The 21982-nt window shown below is 34.6% G+C and overlaps 1 protein-coding gene across 1 annotated transcript in view; it reads right to left on the reverse strand.

Annotated features, from left to right (window-relative positions):
* Positions 1 to 8737: 8737 nt before the first annotated feature.
* Positions 8738 to 21982, reverse strand: part of LOC127840573 (dynamin-binding protein-like) — a 105047-nt gene continuing 91802 nt past the window's right edge. The window contains exon 20 of the mRNA XM_052368986.1: positions 8738 to 15253. Coding sequence (XP_052224946.1) covers positions 15056 to 15253 — 198 coding nt within the window. The 3' untranslated portion in view covers positions 8738 to 15055. The remainder of the gene's footprint in view (positions 15254 to 21982) is intronic.

Below are 21982 nucleotides of genomic sequence, written 5' to 3' on the forward strand. Positions count from 1 at the left end.
TTAGCACCCACCAAGCACGGTTTATTTTAATAATAAGATTGTGTAAGTAAATGGCGCAATTAACTATTGCACATGTCTTGTAAAACGCGAAAGTTATCTTACAAGTAATAGTATTTGGAAAGCGATACATTACTTACCTTTCTTCCATACCAAAATGGATAGCACATTACCCACATTTCCAAGACATAGAATTGGAGACAACAAGATTGCAATAAAAACTAAACAAAACCATCACGTAACGCTCGAGATAATCAGAAGTATTTGCACTTGTAAAATGTTTGCCTAAGACTACCATTTTGAATTTGAAATACTTAATGGATACTGTCTTTATAAATGAAACAAAAAAAAACTGTTTTATATGCGTAGTCGCTTTTAAATAAAAAGGCCTCAAAGCAGTCCTTTAATGTTAGAGCCTAAAAGCAATCCAACTTAATAAGACAAATGTTTTACACCTGCGCAAAAAAGTGGTCCCAATGCAAAACACTTAATCCATGCAACTAAGTGAGCCGATATCAGAAGTAGGGGCCTACTGTGTTATTGACACTCATGTAATTCGTTTTTAAACATTCTTACCAGAAGAACCGTATTGCCTTATAGCGCTCTTTTTATCCCTTTAACTACTAGACATTTGCGCGCTCTTTTTATCCCTTAAACTACTAGACATTTCCAGTGTTTGTCAATTTAGATGCTGAATACTTTATCTGAAACACAGTATGTTAATATCGGGGCGTGCCTCAATCTATCCAATAGTAAGTATAATATAACGACATCGTTTCTGGTTGTCCAATCGAATATGTAAAATAGCATTAATTTGTCTAATTAATGTTTTGCGTTAAATTAAAACACATTCGTTTGCAACACCAATACTTCTTTTTTGTTTGTTCTTAAACTAACGTTTCTTTACTGTTTTAATAAAGAATATATGACAAGTGATGTGCAAAACACTGCATTTACATATTTTTTCATTTTAAAGGCACGGAATACTTTGTTTGCATCTTTAAACAAGCTTAAACCAAATGACTAGCAATACAGTCAAACCTGAGAACAGCGGTCAATCAAGGGAAATGACCAAAGTGGCCGTTGTCCACAGGTGACCGTTGTTTTCGGATCACAGTTTTTAGATGGTTGGTCAGTTGTTAGTATTGCTACGTCGTTGCCCCACCCAGTCGTTTGCATACAGTGTGAAACAAAGACTCATTGCCGATAACTAAGCATAATAACATAACTAACTTGAATAATTGAATAATACAAAATAATATCTTATAAATTGACATTGTTAAACTAAATCAATGACTTTATCAACGCTAGTATAATTATTTACTCATGCATCTCGTTCGTAAATAAAGCTGGTCACGTGCCATTGACGTCACGACCAAACAAGTCTAAAAAGCGGATTTGCCGTCATAAACCGGAAGTACGTTCATTCAGTAAATCCGACAGTTCGTATTACATTCATTTGAATGTTTACAAAAAAAAGAGTGTCGCGTGTCATTGACGTCAAGTCCGAACCATTATAAAAGCGGATTCGCTGTCATAAACCGACAGTACGGTATAACCGTTCTAATTCAAAGAAAAAGAAGCCAAAATACTGTTACAAATCTTTAGTTAGTTATAAAAGTTCAGTGTATTTTTTTCCTGAATAGACGATACTAATCCTTTTATCGCCTTCTGATAACAGCACCCGCCAGCTAAGTGTTGTTTTTAACACCTTATTTTAGCTATAAATATTTATTGACTTTGTCACGCGCTCATGCTTTGTCGTTATGAATGCAGCCGATAATTGCTACTTATGCACATTCTCATTGTTACGTGCACCTGTTTCGTTTTTGTTCTTAAATTTCGTGACTCGAACGACTGACGCGTGATCGTTGTTTTCGGTTCAAACATGACTTTCGGTCATAGAACTATCACAGGCAATAACCGTTTTCAGATGATTTACCCGCAAAATAGACGGAAAAATGATGTGCTGCTTTTTTATTTTCGCGACTCGAAAACGACTGTTGCGTGGCCGTTGTTTTCAGTTCAAACATGAATTTCGGAGTGGAATATAGTGGCCGTTGGCCGATATGGACAGGTGACCTTTATTCTCAAGTGTAATATAGAGTGATTTTCGTCGGGGGGAAATCCAGACTGACCGTTGTCTGCAGGTGACCGTTATTCTCAGCTGGCCGTTAGGTCAGTTTCGACTGTATAAACATTTTTATTTGAATTGTAGTGGATTAAATTGGAAATTAAAGAGGCTGGCGGTTTTTAACTACTTTATAGATTGAAATGATAATATACATTGTCTGCAAGACACACATTTCATGTCCGATATGTAACATACCATGTATTCGGTATGGGGATCCAAATCATTGTTAAGCTATTGTTCATCAAATTCTAAGGGAACGGGTATTTTCATAACTAATAGCACAGATTTTTAAATAATGAATCTGCATCATATTTACTGATATAAGTTATTGGAAGACTTGAAAATGAGTCTTTCATTATATGTGGTGATTTTAACGTAGCTTTAGATCCTGTATTAGATTATTTTAATTACAAAATAATCAATAATCCTAAAGCTCGAAATCAAGTCCTAGTATAAATTGAATACTGCAATGTTATTGATCCGACAACACAACCTGTCCAAAAAAATATTTATCTGGCGAAGAATAAATTCAATACAACAGCCTAGGTTGTATCTATTTTAATCACATCTGATTTCTTGCAAATTTTTAATTAACTGAATCAACTGAAAATGTACCAAGTCTTTAATCTGATCACTTTATCATTACTTTTAACAAAACTTAATGCAATTTTTCTCATAAACCAGGTCTTTGGAAACATAATAATTCTCTGCTGTCAGACACTGTGAATGTATAGGAAATGCATTTAAACGGATGACATTACATATCAATACGCTCTAAGCATTTAATATTATCAAAATATTAATGAAATTCACGACAGCGAATTACAGTTTTCAATAAGTGATCAAGTTTATTTAGACACTGCTAATGAAATTAAGGGGTAATGTCTTTCATATTGGTCTTATAAAAAATAAGGAAACACAACTTATAGAAAGCAAATTATTAACTGAGGAGCTGCGCCATGAGCGCATGATACGCCCGTCGTTCGCCAATGAAGTAGTAAGGTAATAAATAACCCTTTGAATCATTTTTTTACTTCAGTTGGCAGAAGACAGCTGGAATATTTGTCAAAAAAATATGTTCAACTCACCCATTTGAGTATGTGTGTATGGAATTCCAATGTTCCAGTCAAATCTCATCCAGTTGAATATGTGAATACTTGATAATTTAACATTGTAACATGGTAAATCCGATACGGTAGGACAGTCAATGAAATCACGAAATTTTGACGAACAAAGTCGCATAACTCTGGAACGACAATTCAGAATTCCGTCAAAAATGAAAGGGGATCAGGGTTTATGAATATTAAGATTGTGTTAAAATTTGAAAAAAATCCATCAAAGGATATTTGAGCTACGGTAGGACATTCAATGAAATAACGAAATTTTGACGAACAAAGTCCCATAACTCTGGAACAACAATTCAGAATTCCGTCAAAAACGAAAGGGGATCAGGGTTTATCAATATTAAGATTGTGTTGAAATTTGAAAAAAATCCATCGAAGGATATTTGAGCTACGGTAGGACATTCAATGAAATCACGAAATTTTGACGAACAAAGTCCCATAACTCTGGAACAACAATTCAGAATTCCGTCAAAAACGAAAGGGGATCAGGGTTTATCAATATTAAGATTGTGTTGAAATTTGAAAAAAATCCATCGAAGGATATTTGAGCTACGGTAGGACATTCAATGAAATCACGAAATTTTGACGAACAAAGTCCCATAACTCTGGAACGACAATTCAGAATTCCGTCAAAAACGAAAGGGGATCAGGGTTTATCAATATTAAGATTGTGTTGAAATTTGAAAAAAATCCATCGAAGGATATTTGAGCTACAGTAGGACATTCAATGAAATCACGAAATTTTGACGAACAAAGTCCCATAACTCTGGAACGACAATTCAGAATTCCGTCAAAAACGAAAGGGGATCAGGGTTTATCAATATTAAGATTGTGTTAAAATTTGAAGAAAATCTGTCAAAGGATATTTGACGTAGCGTACGACATTAACAGACGGACGGACGGACGGACGGACGGACAGACGCGGGGTATACCATAATACGTCCCGTCATAGACGGGCGTATAAAAAGAATAAAGGAGTTGCAAGAAAACTGTTCTGATGAGAATATTGAAGAATTTTAAAATTTAAAATTTAATATAAGTTTCATTCAGAACAAAATTTAAAAAGGGTGTATAATAAGATCAAAATTGTATTGGACTTTACATGGTGAAAAGCCATCTTAATAGTTTGCAGCTTAGAAAAAACGTAATTCAATAACAAAAAACAATATATTAAGTTATTGACTAATAAGTAAAGATGATATTGAAATAACTGACCAAATATGCACACTATTTTCCATTTTAATTTCCCGCAACGACATCTATGCATACGACACACGAACACTAACTGGTTACATAAACATTTGTAGAATATATTGTCCCGCAAAAAACAACAACACAAAAATAGCATTTTGTATTTTGTTAAAGCTATGTTACCATACCACATCTAGCATTAAAGGTTTGGCTTTTGCTAGAAGGAATATTGATTGTTTATGTGTTTAATTTATTTTTGCGAAATATTGTACGAAAAATTGACTTACATGGTTAATAGGCTTTTACTAACATAGCATCTTACTTTCAGTATCTTTATACGCAAAAAAATAATAATGTAGTATTGAAGTCTTTAACAACTCTGTAAAAGGAGTAAATTTTTCCCAAATTTAAATCAGAGTGATTCATTTTTAATCGTTGGTACCATAACTTTAGAAGAAGCTTCAACAGTTTTAAAATATATGTCAAATAATAAAAGCCCATGCAATTCTGCCTTCAATGCAGATTTTATCAAATTTTCTGGAAAAAGATAAGTACTTGTGTTTTCATATAGTTGAATAAGCTTGCGATTGTGGAAATGTATCTATTAAAAAAACTAAAGTTAGCATATCCTGTATTCAAAACGGTGATACATCTAGGCTAATTGTACACACTTTGAACCCAATTACTCTGTTAAATACTGTTAATAAAATAGCATCGGTCTTAAAATTATTCATGGAGAAGTTGATTCATTACGACCAGACTGGTTTCATTAAAGGGAGATACATAGGGGAAAATACAAGATTAATCTATGACATTATGCGTTATTCTGAAGAAAATGAGATCCCGGGTTTAATTCTTCTAATAGACTAAGAAAAGGCATTCGATTCATTTGATTACAAAAAAACAACACTTTCTTTCTTAAATTTCGGCCCACACAGAAAACGTTGGTGTCTGGTCTTAACATATTATTATATATCAGCTGTTTCTCAGTGTAGTTACTGCAGACAAGGAGATCCTCTTTTATGTTATTTATTTATCTTCTGCGCTGACGTTGTGTCACTTGTATTGAGGGACAACACGAATATAAAAGGTATAACCATTAATTTAATTGCACATCAGTTGTCTCAGTTTGCGGATTATAGTACTATTTAAGTAAAAGGTAATGAACAATCCTTCAATGAAACACTTACTGTAATAGAGAGTTTTGCAAATATTTCAGTTTTTAATGTATATTTTCATAAAACAAATGCTTTCTGGATTGGCAAGCACACATATAGTTCTCATTCGATTCAAACAAAATGGAAACTAAATTGGATGCAACACAACTTTAAGAAGCTTGGAATAAATTTCGGCCCACACATAAAACGTTGCTGTCTGGTCTTAACATATTATTGTATATCAGCTGTTTCTCAGTGTGGTTACTGCAGACAAGGAGATCCTCTTTTACGTTATTTATTTATCTTCTGCGCTGACGTTGTGTCACTTGTATTGAGGGACAACACGAATATAAAAGGTATAACCATTAATTTAATTGCACACCAGTTGTCTCAGTTTGCGGACTAAAGTACTATTTAAGTAAAAGTTAATGAACAATCCTTCAATGAAACACTTACTGTTATAGAGAGTTTTGCAAATATTTCAGTTCTTAATGTATATTTTCATAAAACAAATGCTTTCTGGATTGGCAAGCACACATATAGTTCTCATACGATTCGAAAAAAATGGAAACTAAATAAGATGCAACACAGCTTTAAGAAGCTTGGAATAAATTTCCATGTTGACCTGTCAAAAATGGTTAAAAATGAGTGACATTTGTTTACTTTTTGGACACAAAGTGTATTGATTTTCCGCAGCGTTTCATAATTATCCCTAGCGTATCAGTGGATGCGTAGAGAAAACACATTGACAAGGTGCAGGATCAACTGGGTTCACAGATGATTACACACGGGTTGGACAGAATGAAAACACACCGTTAAAAACTTAAGTTGTGCAACTATCTCAAGTTATTGAAATTTATTTGCAAAAATCTTTAGTGCATACAAGACAGTTTGTTTTGCAGTTTGTGCTTATATATTAAGATAAATAATAATAAATCCTTGAATACGACTAAAATCGGAAACAAAATGTCGGGTTGCTTTTAGCATAAGCGTGTAAATGAATGTTGAAAACAACGAATTTGGGCCAAGACCACAGGCTTATTAAAGTAAGTTATTCTGATGTTTCCACATTGTCATAAGCTGAATATAAAACTCCTTTATGCCCTAGTTTAAATTATTCAGAAAAAAAAGGATTTACACATTTATTAGAAAAAAAAGCACTTTTACCGGTGTGTTTTCATCCATTAACATGCATTTGTTAACCCCATAAAGTCACGTGATCTTGCACCTGTCACAAAAGGCCAATCCATGCCTTTTATCCAGGTCAATATATTTTGCCTACATTGGACTTACGGCCTTAAAACAGGCGACGCCATTCAACACCCCCATGTGCTAGGAATGACACTAAAAACCTTATATATGAAGATTCTATTCAGGACGAATCAATGTATTATAGATTCATATATAAACAAGAGGGCATGAAAGGCGCAAAGTCGCTCACCCGAGATAAAAAGAAATGACCTGTTTTTTGCAGCCCAAGATATCAAAGGAACAAATGTTCTAACCAAGTTTTATGAAGAATGAACAACAAATGGCAACCTGGTGACCATGTTTTTTGAACATACCTGAACCATTTTTGAACTCGTCCAAAATATCATTGGGAAAAATCTTCTGATCATGTTTTATGAAGATCCGACAATAAATGTGGCCGCTACAGTTTTAACAAGGCAAATATTCATGAAGCACAACGGAAGACAGACAGTTAACAAAAGGTGATCACAAAAGTTCCTAATGAGCAAAAAATATTATGCTCATAAAGATTGCCACCATGTTTGAAGATGATATTATTAAAACTAATTGAGTAAACTAAATCAAGATATGATAACAACATTTGCACTCAGCAAGTGTCGTTCAGATTGAACTCAAAATGTGACTAAAAGTATTGACAATGTTTCACTATAAACAACTGTAGACATACAAAATACTACCGGCCCCCTGAGAGCCTTGTTTATAAACAATAATGAAATATTTTTATACTCGCCATGCAATTAAATTTCTAACTAAAAAATAAATAAATCCGTTTTAAAACACAATTCTTTGATAATATGGGTTATTGTATTAAACAATAAAACCCAGTTTATTTTAGCAGAAATGTGGACTCTTCAAGGGAGAGTATCTTGAGCATACTAGTATGTTGATGAATAAAGAGTTATCTAAAATTCCTGAGTAAGAGTTACTGCCCATTCTATAAATCATACAAAGTTCTGAGATCACTTCCTTTCTGGCATTGGATCGCAAGGATTAAACCTACAGAAAAAAATCGAACTTAAAAATCTACATTAATCTGCAGAGATATTTCTTAGTTATATAACAAAAGCATCACAAAATATATGGAAGAGGTAAACCAGCAGGAAGGAAGAGGAAAGCTCAGACAAAACTGCCAGAAAATCAGGAAACTAGAGTGTTCACAAGCTTTTTTACTATATAAAGGAAAAGGACCCCCCCCCCGGTGGCCATGCTTTTTTACCGATCCAACCCATTTTCTAACTCAACTGTCGTATCCTGGAAACAAATGTTCTGACCAAATTGCATGATTATTGGGCAAAAAATGTGTCTATAGACTGTTCACACCCCCTGGCGGCCATGTTTTTCCACTCATCATGACCATTTTCGAACTCGTCCGAGATATCTATAAAATCGATGTTTAGAAAAAAAAATATGATGATAAGGCTAAAAATGTGACTTCTAGAGTGTCACAAGCTTTTTTTACTATATCAATATAAGGCAAATGACCCGTCAAATCCAGAAAACACATGTTTTGACCAAATTTCATGAAGATTGGACCAAAAATGTGACTTCTAGAGTGTTCACATGTTTTCACTATATACATATTGAGAAAACTGCCCCACCCCCTGGCGGCCATGTTTTTTCACCGATCTGGACCATTTTCTAACTCGTCCGAGATATCCATGAAACCAATGTTTTGACCAAGTTTCATAATGATTGGGCAAAAATTGTGACTTCTAGAGTGTTCACAAGGTTTCTATACAGCCATATAAGGAATACTGTATTTGACAACCAGAACAATTAATTGTTCCTTCATATTTCAATACAGGGACATTCTTTCCTAAATAACATTTATTTGAATAAGCGTCAAATTTACAAATGGAATAAATCATAAAAAAAACGCATGAGAAGTTGAAATGTTGTTCTTTATTTAACGTGTATTTATAATATAATGCACACCAATCTACAGAAAGGAAAATACGCACCAGATATACATAGTAAGCGTCAAAGTAGTCCACTACCGATGGCAAATTATGTATCATCGGGTTGTCAAAATAATGTAGGAGCGACTGTCTGGGTTGTCAAAGTAATGTAGGAGCGACTGTCCAGGTTGTCAAAGTAATGTAGGAGCGACTGTCCGGGTTGTCCAAATAAGCGTATGAGAGATTGTCCGTGGGAGCGATTGTCTGGATACCTAAAAAATTAGGTTTCAGTATCTCAACAAAGCAACATCAAATAATAGAATATTTATTATTATAATGAGTGTTTATAAATATGAATGGAAAGGTGCTAAAGGCAATATCACAAACATTTTAACAGTAACATGACAAATGTTGCAGGATGTACAAAGTAGTGAGTTTGTAACTCATTGCATTACACCATGACATGTTTGTAAGTCGAATTTGTATAATGTGTGTGTTTTTATGTGAATGCTTGATTTAATTTAGCTCATCATACATGAATACACAGTCAAAATGATTACTTGGTTAATTTAACATTTAAACTATACATAAATCTATGTCTATATTCGGATATGTCAATACATGCAATACATGCAAATTAATATGGATTATTTGTGAACTCTTAGCAACTTCGGGATAATTAAGTTCAGAGGGTCGAGCTTTCTTATTAAAGTGATCACTAAATTTTTACCACTGCTGATTTGCTGTATTAACAATATATTGTGTGAATTTAATTGAACAATAATGTACTAAATATTAGCATAATACAAAAAAAAAATGTTTTGAGTAAACAATGTAAAACATTTAATAAAATAAAACAAGGCTATTGTCAAGCAATATGGTCTCCTACGGGCTCCATCATTGTCAGAAATTCCACCATTGTCAGATTTTTTTTTTTGGGGGGGGGGTTTTGTTGCATTAGCATCCAGAATTTTTGGCGTAGGAACAAAATGAAATGACATGCATAATGTCCATATTGCCATCTATCCATGTTTCAAGTTTCATGAAAAAATATTAAGAACTTTTAAAGTTATCGCAGGATCCAGAAAAGTGTGACAGACTGACGGACCGACGGACTGACGGACCGACGGACACACAGAGCGAAAACCATAAGTCCCCTCCGATGAAACCGGTTGGGGACAAAAAGAATATCACAAAGCTGTCTACAAGAGAATACAAATCAGCAGACTGAATTGTAGGATTGGAATGATTCAACATTTAAATACAACATCATTAAAAGGAGCTGCATCATGCTAAAATGGGTCTTATGCGACCAGCATAAAGACAGACCAGCCTGAGAAGTCTGGTCAGGAGCTACCCTGTCTGTTATAAAGTCAAGCAAGTTTTGTGATTTCATTAATGGAAATGGGTAATCCTTACTAGACTTCCCAAAAACATTTAGCATAAGACCTATAATCGCACGACGTGGAATAATATTTAAAAATATTCACTAATTTACCAGACCAAACAGGACACTATGCCTGCCATTGTAATAGCAAACAAAGTACATTATGTTTGACAACATAACATAATGTTGGAGTACATAAACAGTTTTTAAAGGATAGCAAGCTTTGCAGACTAAAGCAATAATACCAGTTTTACACTTAGTGAATCAAGTTTGCTGCTCAAAGAGAATTCCAGTACAACAAATATTGAAACATAGACTTAAAGAACATCACAGCAAACTATTATAAAGCAATATTCACATTGTCTTAAAACGAACATAGTGCTGTTCAATTCAGAACTTAATATCACCTTGACATGATAAAATACCCCTTGAACAGTAGCGAAATACAGTAACAGTAACATTTCACCAGTATAATGTAAAATAAGATCAAAATATGCTTTCATTACCCTATGAAACAAATCCACAATAGAATTTTGTTACATCTCTGCACAGGATTATAACGCATATTCTAACACGGCACGCGACTTGTTTTCTATAGACAAAGAAGGAAATCAAGTGTGGGTTATTCTGCAATAACTTATGGGCGGAGCTTCATGTTTCGAAAATAGTTCCGAATAAATAAAGAAAATAATGCAGTAAAATGCACGTGCTAAAACCCGCTCTAAAAGAAATGCAATAAATGTAGCATGTATAAAAATGTAATGAAACAACAAATTGTATATTTAATGATAAGTGGCATAACCACGCCTACAAAGAATGTTATTTGTTAGGAAACATTATTCAGAAAACATTTAAAGCATGTCAGCTTTTCAGTAGCATCAATAAACGTGACGTCATTAAGTTTCTACGATTGTTGTTTTCAATGAAAGTGACGTCATTTGCAAAATATTTATGAATGAAAACGACGTCATATGTTTGTAAAATTCAATGACGTCACAAAATAGTGAACTTTGTACTAAGATGGGCGGAGTATTGAAAAATATAGTTCACGTCCTAAAGCTTGGACCAAATCAATCAGAATCGTGTTAGAATCGAAATAATATTTTTCTGTGATGGTTTGTTGTCGAATAACACACAGTAAGTTGTATAGATGCATGTTATCAAATCACTCGTGCTTCGCACTCGTGATTTAAATCCTACGCATCTATACTCCTTACTGTGGGTTATTCGACAACAAACCATGATAGAAAAATATTATTTCTTAAATCTTTAATGACAAATCCAGCAATATGTCACTCGCCAAAACAACAATAGGAGGGTATGCAGTTTCAGCCTAAAATAGACAATAACAACTTTGCAAAAGAAAGAATCACATTACATCAGAATCAACCCATAGAAATGTACCAAACCAGACAAAATTGCACAATGCCATTTAACATCACAAGAAGGTAACATCATGTAACAACAACAGAAACAACAAGAGCTGTCAGAGGGCAGCGCGCTTGACTATTCGAGCGCTTGACAGTATAAGGTAAGTCATCATGGAGAGAGGGGGGGAGGGGGGGGGGGGTATAATGTGTGTGTGTGGACATTTAATAGATGATCTTTCAAAAATAAGGAAAAACAAATTATTTTTTTCGATGAGGGGGATTCTGGGGAGGGGCATGGGGGATGGTTTGGTTGGAGTGCATTGTGGTATGTCAGGTAAGTGTTGTTTTGTCAAAGTATGAATCAAATGTGATCATAAATAAAGAAGTTATGGCAATTTAAGCAAAATGTTCAATTATCTAAGTATAAAAGGGGCCATAATTCTGTCAAAACGCTTGATGCAGTTGTCTGCTCTTGTTTATAGATTGGGATCATGTTGGTAAAGAAATGCAAAATATGAAAGCAATATGTCAAAAGACATAGAAAATATTTGAGGTGGTACGCAAACTTTAACATAGATTTATCAATAATATGCATATTTTGAGTATAAAAGGGGCCAAAATTCTGTCAAAAAGCTTGATACAGTTGTCTGCTGTTGTTTTTAGATTGGGGTCATGTTGGTAAAGAAGTATGCAAAATATAAAAGCAATATGTCAAAGGACATAGGAAATATTTGGGGTATTACGCAAACTTTAAACATTTGCACGCTTACGCTAACGCCGGGGTGAGTAGGATAGCTCCACTATATATATTTCATATATAATAGTCGAGCTAAAATCCGATGATTGATGATGTTCATAAAACGTTTTTTCAAATAATACTATTATATAAATGTGTATTCTGAAGATCATAGCTGCACATAAATTACAACCTAAAGCATTAACAAACATGTCATACTGTTATTTTACTAATTTGTTGTAGTTTTTTTTAAAGCTTTATGCAATATTTCCATCTTAAATAAAAATAAGAATAACCATTTCAAAATGGTTGGTACATTTCCCAACAAATCTAAGTTTACATGATTAATTAAAATGCAGTTCTCTAAGCTGACTCTGTGTGAGAAAAAACCACATTCATATTTCATGCTGCGGAAAACTATGCACACTAACCAGGATTAGCTTACCGATACATTAAGGTTTGGACGAAACATGCCTTTGATACAAAATAGTTTTCATACAGTAATGTGCTGATAAAACAACGAGTTAAAGACAGTTATTTTATCACAAAAATATATAAGGCATTCAGCAGTCCACATGTAAAAAACATTGCAAAAATGAGCTACCAAGAGAGCTTTGTGATCCGCATGACCTGTTATGATTTCACCCCTCAAAAAACCACAATATTAACATATAAATTGATTCATATATCAGTAATATCATAAAACAAGACGTATTCACACCTTTGTAAATTTTTTAAACAAAACAGTGATATCTCATTTAATATGATATACAGTGTGTTACACATTGACAAGCATCTTTAATCTCATACATCATAAAGGCAGCAACAATTACAATTATATGATTGTGCAACAAGGATAAAATGAGTTGGAGTGATGTAAGTTTTCTCATTAGCAAACAAATACAAAATCAAGTAAATGCATACTCACATATATATTGAAATGCACATTGAAAAGTATCAGCATTTCCAGTACAGAATAGTCAAAACATGCATATAAGGGATGTTAACTGGTGAATAGTGAAAACATAGTATTGGCTGTTGAGTTTTGTTTTGTTTGAAATAAAAATTAAAGGAGCACACACATTATACAGAAAGAACTAAATTAAACTCTGAACATTTGCGTGTAATTAAAAGTTTACAAGTTAATAGCTCACAGTATCTTTTTATATATGAGCAGGTCTCAGGGAACACATCATCAAAGCATGTGTGTATAGTATTGTCAATGTTAAGTCTGTGAAGTCTTCACAGGTTGATCAAAATTATGTTTAGAAGAGTCCCTTTTAATGAAAAATTCCAAAAAACGGAAAGTGTTGTCCATAATAAGCAGAGGGTGTTTACATGTTTGTTGTTGCATATTTTAATGTGTAAACCCTTGTTAGTGTCTTGAAGACTTACAAGATCACAGTATAGGCTCTGGTGAAATGTCTTGAGACATATAGTACAAATATTAACGACGTCCAAATGGACATGCTGTGGTTGATACAACTTGACATGATGTGGAATGCAATATTATGATTTCTAGAAAGTCTGTAACTTATATTATGCTGCATCAGAGTATCAGTATACAGTGATCAGAATAAATCAAAACAAACGATTACCGGTACCTTTGTAAAAAGATCATCACAAAACTTAAGAGCAAAAAAAAAGAAATGACATGTATAACGTAGCTGAAAAACAGTGAAGGTTTAATTTACATTATCCGCTGCTGGAAATGTTTGCTGTTTACCAGTAAATGGTCTCCTCCAATTCAATTATCTCTTATTTTCATCATTCATTCAGAACACAAAGATGAGTGACTGCATTAGCTGAGTTCACCGTTTTATGTGTTGCCTTAGCCTATAACTGCAAATAAAAGCTAAACTTATTTTTCGTGAGTTTTTTTTCCAATAATATATATTACTTTTGCTAAAGAGAAAACTTGAGATCCACTTAATGTAGCCCTTAAAATGAACATGGGGATAGTACGGGGAGGATGATCTATATTGCAGATTATCGTTTGAATGTTAGATAAATTTGATAATATATGTTATGCAATATCTAATGATCTGTTTGTAAGAATATTGTTAGCAAAACAACAACAAGAAAAACAAACATATAAATATAATTCTGACAATGAACTCAAATTACATCCACAGGAAAAGGATAATAACATTATAACGTCAAGCAGATACAGCAATAAAGTATTTGAAAATAGAAAAAGATGATATAAATTCATCAAACAATTAAAACACATACACAATAAAAAATTTGCCTGAATAAATGGGGAAAAAACTATTCATATGAAAACGTTAAATGCAAGATGGCTTTCACTATGTATTTTTGTAAGACTGGGTTATTTTATTTAAACTTGATATTGACCAAAGTCAGGAACTTTAACAGGCATATCAACCAATCCATTCTGCAAGATTTCTTTTATCATAAAGGCCATGAAGAATGAAATTTTGGTTTTAATTATGGACTTAATGTGGTGATTCTATCAGATCTGCTCAAGTATTGAGGTAAGTCATGGAAATCATATTATCTATAAAAAAAATCTGAACAGGAGATGTGATTTAGACAAAACAACCAAACAAATTGTGAGCAGCATATATCTAAGTAAAAAGTATGCTTCCAATCCAGACATCACAGAGAAACAACATCATTAGTTAAGTGGGGCCAAACATAGCATTTGTACAGGATTGAAACAGAGTTGGAAACTAGTATTACACAATTGTGACTGAAATATGAATATATTGTACCCTCTTAAACAACATCAACATCTCATGCAACTTTGAAGTTGCTCATTTGATCATAAACTGTTCACATGAATTTCAAGCTGGTTGTTCATGTGTATCCATGGGCCTCAGGTAGCTGGCAGGGGCGTAACCATAGTGACCGTCTGCCTCGACATACCACCACTCTGTGTTGCCATTCTCGTCATGGGCGGCTATCACAGTGACAACCTGGTGTTCAAACATGGACACCTCGTTCTGGTTCCTTGCCTCGAAGGGATATTCTGCATAGTAAAGCTGAAATGTGGATAGCAAATAAAATTGGATTAGATACTTAATATGTTGTTAATATATTATTTTTTTGTAGAATGCTCAGAGGATTTTTGTTTTCTAAATAGATCAGCGACATGTTTTAAAATATTTGTTTTGGATTTGCATTTTACATATATCTGTATTTTAGTTGTTATTATGATACTGTATTCATATTTGAAGACGTTATGTAGTTAAAACTAAAACATCATATTATTTCAAAATTCTGAATTATAAAAATATTTTTGTACAAAGAACACATGAATTTTATGTCAAATCATGTATTCATTTGGCAAATTTGCTTTTGAGTTGAAACACAACAAGCATCAATACAAACTTTTCCACAAAACATGTTTGCATGGTTACCAAATTTAATTTAATTAATCAAAAATCTATAGTCAAACAGTGTTTATACTCTCATAAGATAAAACAAATGTTTTGCTAGCATACTGGATATAGAACTAGACAACACTGCAGGTGCTATGAACATGCCAGCAACATATTTGTTCTTCATAATCTTAATTTGTGCCCCAATCAACCTAAGATAAAAACAAAATTGAACTTAAAATTATGAAAACGAATTTATACATGTCAAACAGTATAAAGCCAAAATGAAATAAGAAGAGTTGTTATGTTTCTTGTTAACATGCAAGTTTGGGGATGACGGGATGAATTGGGCAGCTAATGGAATATTGTATAATGCAAAATAAAATGGCTTAATTGTTTAATTACTGTTTCAAGGAACACAACAGTGAACATGTTTTGATAAAAGTGTATCTTATTAAAAAACTAAACATGGGATCTATCATTGACTTAAGCTTCTGTAACTTAATTTGTGGCTAATTTTTATTAATAGCATATTGCTTTAAATATGTCATTGATTTTATACATGCAAATAAAATGATGAACTTTACTCTATGCTGAATAAATATTTCTTGTTAACATAACTATTGTACTTTACTACATAATGGCATGTTAAAACCCAGCCTATGTTACTGACTATCAGGATAAAAATATCAAGAGAGCCAAGATGGCCCAAAGTCCCTCACATGTGTATGGAGCATGGACAGTTTGGAATGCTGAGGCATGATTTAAACAAACAAGAGGGCCAAGATGGCCCTAGTTCACTCACCTGAGAGGAGTCGGTTCATTCAATCTTTACCAAACGTCAAACTTGACCTAGATATTGTCCAGACAAACATCCTGGTCAAGTTTCATCATTATTGAACCAAAACTCTGGCATATGGAGTGTTTTTGTTTTTGTAAGATTTGACCTGGTGACCTATATTTTGAGTTGACCCCCCCTTACCAAACATCAAACTTTGCTTAAAAAAATAAATATTATGACCAAGATTCATAAAATCTAAAACAAAATTGTGACCTCTAGAGTGTTTACAAAGATTTTGTATAATATAATGAAAATTTGGACAATCTTAGGGCAATAATTAAAGCATTAATTATGTGATATATATAAAACCAATCTTTGTACCAAGTTTCATGATGATTGGGCAAAAAAGTGATTTCTACAGTGTTAACAAGCTTTTTTACTATATAAATATAAGAAAACTGCCCCCACCCCCCCCCGGCTGCCATGTTATTCAACTGACCGGAACCATTTTCGAACTCAACTCTCATATATCAAGGAAACAAATGTTCTGACCAAATTTCATGCAAATTGGGCCAAAAATGTGACTTCTAGAGTGTTCACATGTTTCACAATATACATATAGAGAAAAATGCCCCGCCCACTTCCATGTTTTTTCACCGAGCTGGACCATTTTCGAACTCGTCCAAGATATCAATATAACCAATGTTTTGACCACCTTTCATGATGATTTGGGCAAAAATTGTGACTTCTAAAGTGTTTACAAGGTTTCTATATATCCAAATAAGGAAAACTGCCCCCCCCCCCCCCGACAGCCATGTTATTCAACGGACCGGAACAATTTTCCAACTCAACTCTCATATCAAGGAAACAAATGTTCTGACCAAATTTCATGCAAATTGGGCCAAAAATGTGACTTCTAGAGTGTTCACATGTTTTCACTATATACATATAGAGAAAAATGCCCCGCCCACTGGTGCCCATGTTTTTTCACCGATCTGGACCATTTTCGAACTCGTCCGAGATATCAATAGAACCAATGTTTTGACCACCTTTCATGATGATTTGGGCAAAAATTGTGACTTCTAGAGTGTTTACAAGGTTTCTCTAAAGCCAAATAAGGAAAACTGCCCCCCCCGGCAGCCATGTTTTTTAACTGACCAGAACCATTTTCGAACTCAACTCTCATATCAAGGAAACAAATGTTCTGACCAAATTTCATGAAAATTGGGCCCAAAATGTGACTTCTAGAGTGTTCACATGTTTTCACTATATACATATAGAGAAAAATGCCCCGCCCACTGGCAGCCATGTTTTTTCACCGATCTGGACCATTTTCGAACTCGTCTGAGATATCAATAAAACCAATGTTTTGACCAACTTTCATGATGATTGGGCAAAAATTTTGACTTCTAAAGCGTTAACAAGGTTTCTCTATAGCCAAATAAGGAAAACTGCCCCGCCCACTGGCGGCCATGTTTTTCAACGGACCGGAACCACTTTTGAACTCAACCAACATATCATTAAGGCAAACTTTTATACAAAGTTACATGAAGATTGGGCATGAAATGTGACATCTACAGTGTTTACAAGGTTTTTCTTTTTTTTGACCTAGTGACCTAGTTTTTGACCCAGCATGACCCAGTTTTGAACTTGATCGAGATATCATGAGGACAAATCTTCTGACCAAGTTTCATGAAGATCCGACATGAAATGTGGCCTCTAGAGTGTTTACAAACCAAATGTGGAAGACGGACGGACGGAAGACGGACAAAGACTGGTCACAAAAGCTCACCTGAGCAATCAGGTGAGCTAAAAACACAATCTGATGTCACATACAAAACATCAAAACTATGCGCTTTGTACTTCAAAATAAGTTTTTTCATGTTAGTATGCTGTAAAATGAAATGTAAAACATTTCACTCACACAGTCTTAGAAAGGGCAAATGTTTGAACCCAGGGGCATTATTTGAACAAACGTACAATGTAGAAGAGGATCATGTAACATACACATGAGGTAACATGCTTAAAAGTTTATCTTTTGGCCTTGTTGTCTCCGAGATTGTTACAAAAAAACGTTCATAATACAAGTCAATATAAATCATGAGATACCTGGATGTTGCCAATATTGACCCCAGGGGCATGATCTACACAGACTTGGAAGAGGACCACTATGAAATGTTACACAACAATGTTACTGGGTATGCACTAACATATGTCTTAAACCTTGCTGTTTCTGGGAAGATTTTTTTAAGCAAATTTCTATAAAAGTCTTCATAAATAAACCATGCGCGCATGTAACCCCTTGACCATAATATTATACGGTACATCTTCATAAACAATGTGACCCTAAGGAGAGGCAAGTTTTGACCCCAGCAGCATAATAAAAACAAACTTATTATAGGCCCTATTGAATGTAACACGTTGAATGTAAAACCTCTGACCCTTGCCATTTCAGATAAGAGGATTTTGTTTATCATATTTTATATATAAATCTACACAAATCATAGACACTTGACAATCTTACACACCAAATATCAAACCCCTGAACCTTTCAGTTTCTAGGACGATTGTACAAGTTTTAAAGCCACATAAATACTAAAATAAACAAATATTTTGTAAAATATTTTTTTTAATAATGTTAAACCATAAAAAAATCAGTGTTCCTTATAGTTATGGCAAAATTTTAAATGCTAGATGTGGTATGGTAACATAGATTTAACCAGATACAAAATGCTTGTTTTTATTTTTTGTGTCACAATATATTTTATGTGAATATCCCTCAACAATATCCGAACATTTACAAGCAAACCCGAGTTTGGCTTCGGGCAACGTCGGAGGCACAACATAGTTCTCATGAGCTGCCTGAAGCCAATCTCGTGTCAACCTCGTAAATGTTCAGATATTGTCTCGAGCAATTCGCACAGAATATATTGTATAACAAAAAACAAGAGATGTGTTCGTCAGAAACACAATGCCCCCTACTGCGCCGCTTTGAAATAAAATATATATTTATCATTTGGCAGGTATAGAAATCTGACAACCAAGGCCTGTGGTTTATCAAAGAGATCATAGCCAGAGTTCATCATGTATCTTAGGACATAAGTCCACAGATATGTAATGAGCCCTACCATTCACAAATTAGTATAGGAAAGAAATGATAATTATATCATTTAAAACAAGAGAAGTGTTCGTCAGAAACACAATGCCCCCTACTGCGCCGCTTTGAAATAAAATTTTCAATTTTTCATTTGGCAGGTATAGAAATCATCTCCCTTTAAAGCGTATTACTTCCCTTGGATTTTGTCCAATCCAACCAGGGGGGAGGGGGGGTCTGTAGACAGTCAAAACTAGAGCTTTGTCACAGACGTGACGAATACCCCCACATGCCGCATTGACACATAATATTTTGCATGTCGTCTTCACAAAAAACAGCGGACACCATGCACAATTTTCAAAACACACTTAGTGACCCCTTGACCTAGTTTTGACCCAGAAAGGCCCATGTTCTAACTTGGCCTTAAGATCATCTCCATAAAACTTCTGACCAAGTTTGGTGAAGATCGGATGTAAACTACTTGAATTAGAGAGCGGACCCCATGCTGAATGTTAAAAAAACACACTAAGTGACCCCGTGACCTAGTTTTAGGCAGGAATGGCCCATGTTCAAACTTGTCCTAGAGATCATTTAGATAATACTTGTGACCAAGTTTGGTGAGGATTGGATGAAAACTACTTGAATTAGAGAGCGGACAATATGGTGAGGTTTAAAACGCACTAAGATACCCTGTGACCTAGTTTTTGACCCGGCATGACCCATATTCAAACTAGACCTAGACATCATCTAGATACAACTTCTGACCAAGTTTGGTGAAGATTGGATGAAAACTACTTGAATTAGAGAGCGGACAACATTGTGATGTTTAAAATGCACCAAGTGACCCCGTGACCTTGTATTTGGCCTGGCATGACCCATATTCAAACTTGCCCTAGACATTATCAAGATACAACTTCTGACAAATTTAGGTAAAGATTGGATAAAAACTACTTGAATTAGAGAGCGGACAACATGGTGAGGTTTAAAACACACTAAGTGACCCCGTTACCTAGTTTTTTACCCGGCATGGCCCATGTTCCAACTTGACCTACACATCATCTAGTTACAACTTCAGACCAACTGTGGTGAAGATCGCATTTAAACTACTTGAAATAGAGAGAGAACACCATGCTCAATGTTTAAAACGTACTAAGTGACCCCGTGACCTAGTTTTTGTTCTGGCATGGCCCATGTTCGAACTTGGCCTTCAGTTCATCTAGATAAAACTTCTGACCAAGTTTGGTGAAGATTGGATGAAAACTATTTGAATTAGAGAGAGGACACCATGCTGAATGTTAAAAAAGGCACTAAGTGACCCTGTGACCTAGTTTTTGACCCGGCAAGGCCCATGTTGGAACTTGGCCTTAAGATCATCTAGATACAACTTCTGACCAAGTTTGGTGAAGATCGGATGAAAACTACTTGAATTAGAAAGCGGACAACATGCTGAATGTTTAAAACGCACTAAGTGGCCTGTGACCTAGTTTTTGACCCGGCAAGGCCCATGTTCCAACTTGGCCTAGAAATCATGTAGATACAACTTCTGACCAAGTTTGGTGAAGAACGGATGAAAACTACTTGAATAAGAGAGCGGACAACATGCTGAATGTTTAAATTGCACTAAGTGACCCCATGACCTAGTTTTTGACCCGGCAAGGCCCATGTTCGAACTTGGCCTAGACATCATCTAGATACAATTTCTGACCAAGTTTGGTGAAGATCGGATGAAAACTACTTGAATTAGAGAGCGGACAACATGCTGAATGTTTAAAACGCACTAAGTGACCCCCTGACCTAGTTTTTGACCTGACAAGACCCACGTTTGAACTTGGCCTAGACATCATGTAGATACAACTTCTGACCAAGTTTGGTGAAAATCGGATGAAAACTACTTGAATTAGAGAGCAGACACTTAATATGGACCGACAGACAGACCGACAGACCCACAGACAAGTTCACTCCTATATACCCCCCTAATCTTCGTTTGTGGGGGTATAATGACCAAGTCAGACATCACTGACAACCAAGGCCTGTGGTTTATCAAAGAGATCATAGCCAGAGTTCATCATGTACCTAAAGACATAAGTCCAGAGGTATGTAATGAACCCAACCATTCACAAATTAGTACAGTGAAGAAATGATAATTATATCATTTAAAAAAAAACTTTGACAAATCATTCATTTGAGTTATAAATAAAAAAAAAAAAATCTGTACAGTAACAGTGAAAAGAAGTTAAATTCTTGATAAGGAAATATATATGAGATTTATAATTATACAAGAGCACCGCATAACGGGTGCCAACGCTCGGCTGCAAAAGCTTGTCAGATTTTTTTTATTTTTTTAGAGGTCTTAGTGACCTTGACCTAGTGACCCAAAATTTGGTGTGGCGTGTAGAACTCATCAAGGTGCATCTACATATGAAGATTCAAAGTTGTAGGTGGAAGCACTTTGATTTTAGAGCCAATGTTAAGGTTTTAGCACGACGCTTACAGCGGATGGCTGACAGCAGACGGC

The sequence above is a fragment of the Dreissena polymorpha genome, chromosome 1, assembly GCF_020536995.1.
Source record: "Dreissena polymorpha isolate Duluth1 chromosome 1, UMN_Dpol_1.0, whole genome shotgun sequence".
NCBI lineage: Eukaryota > Metazoa > Mollusca > Bivalvia > Myida > Dreissenidae > Dreissena > Dreissena polymorpha.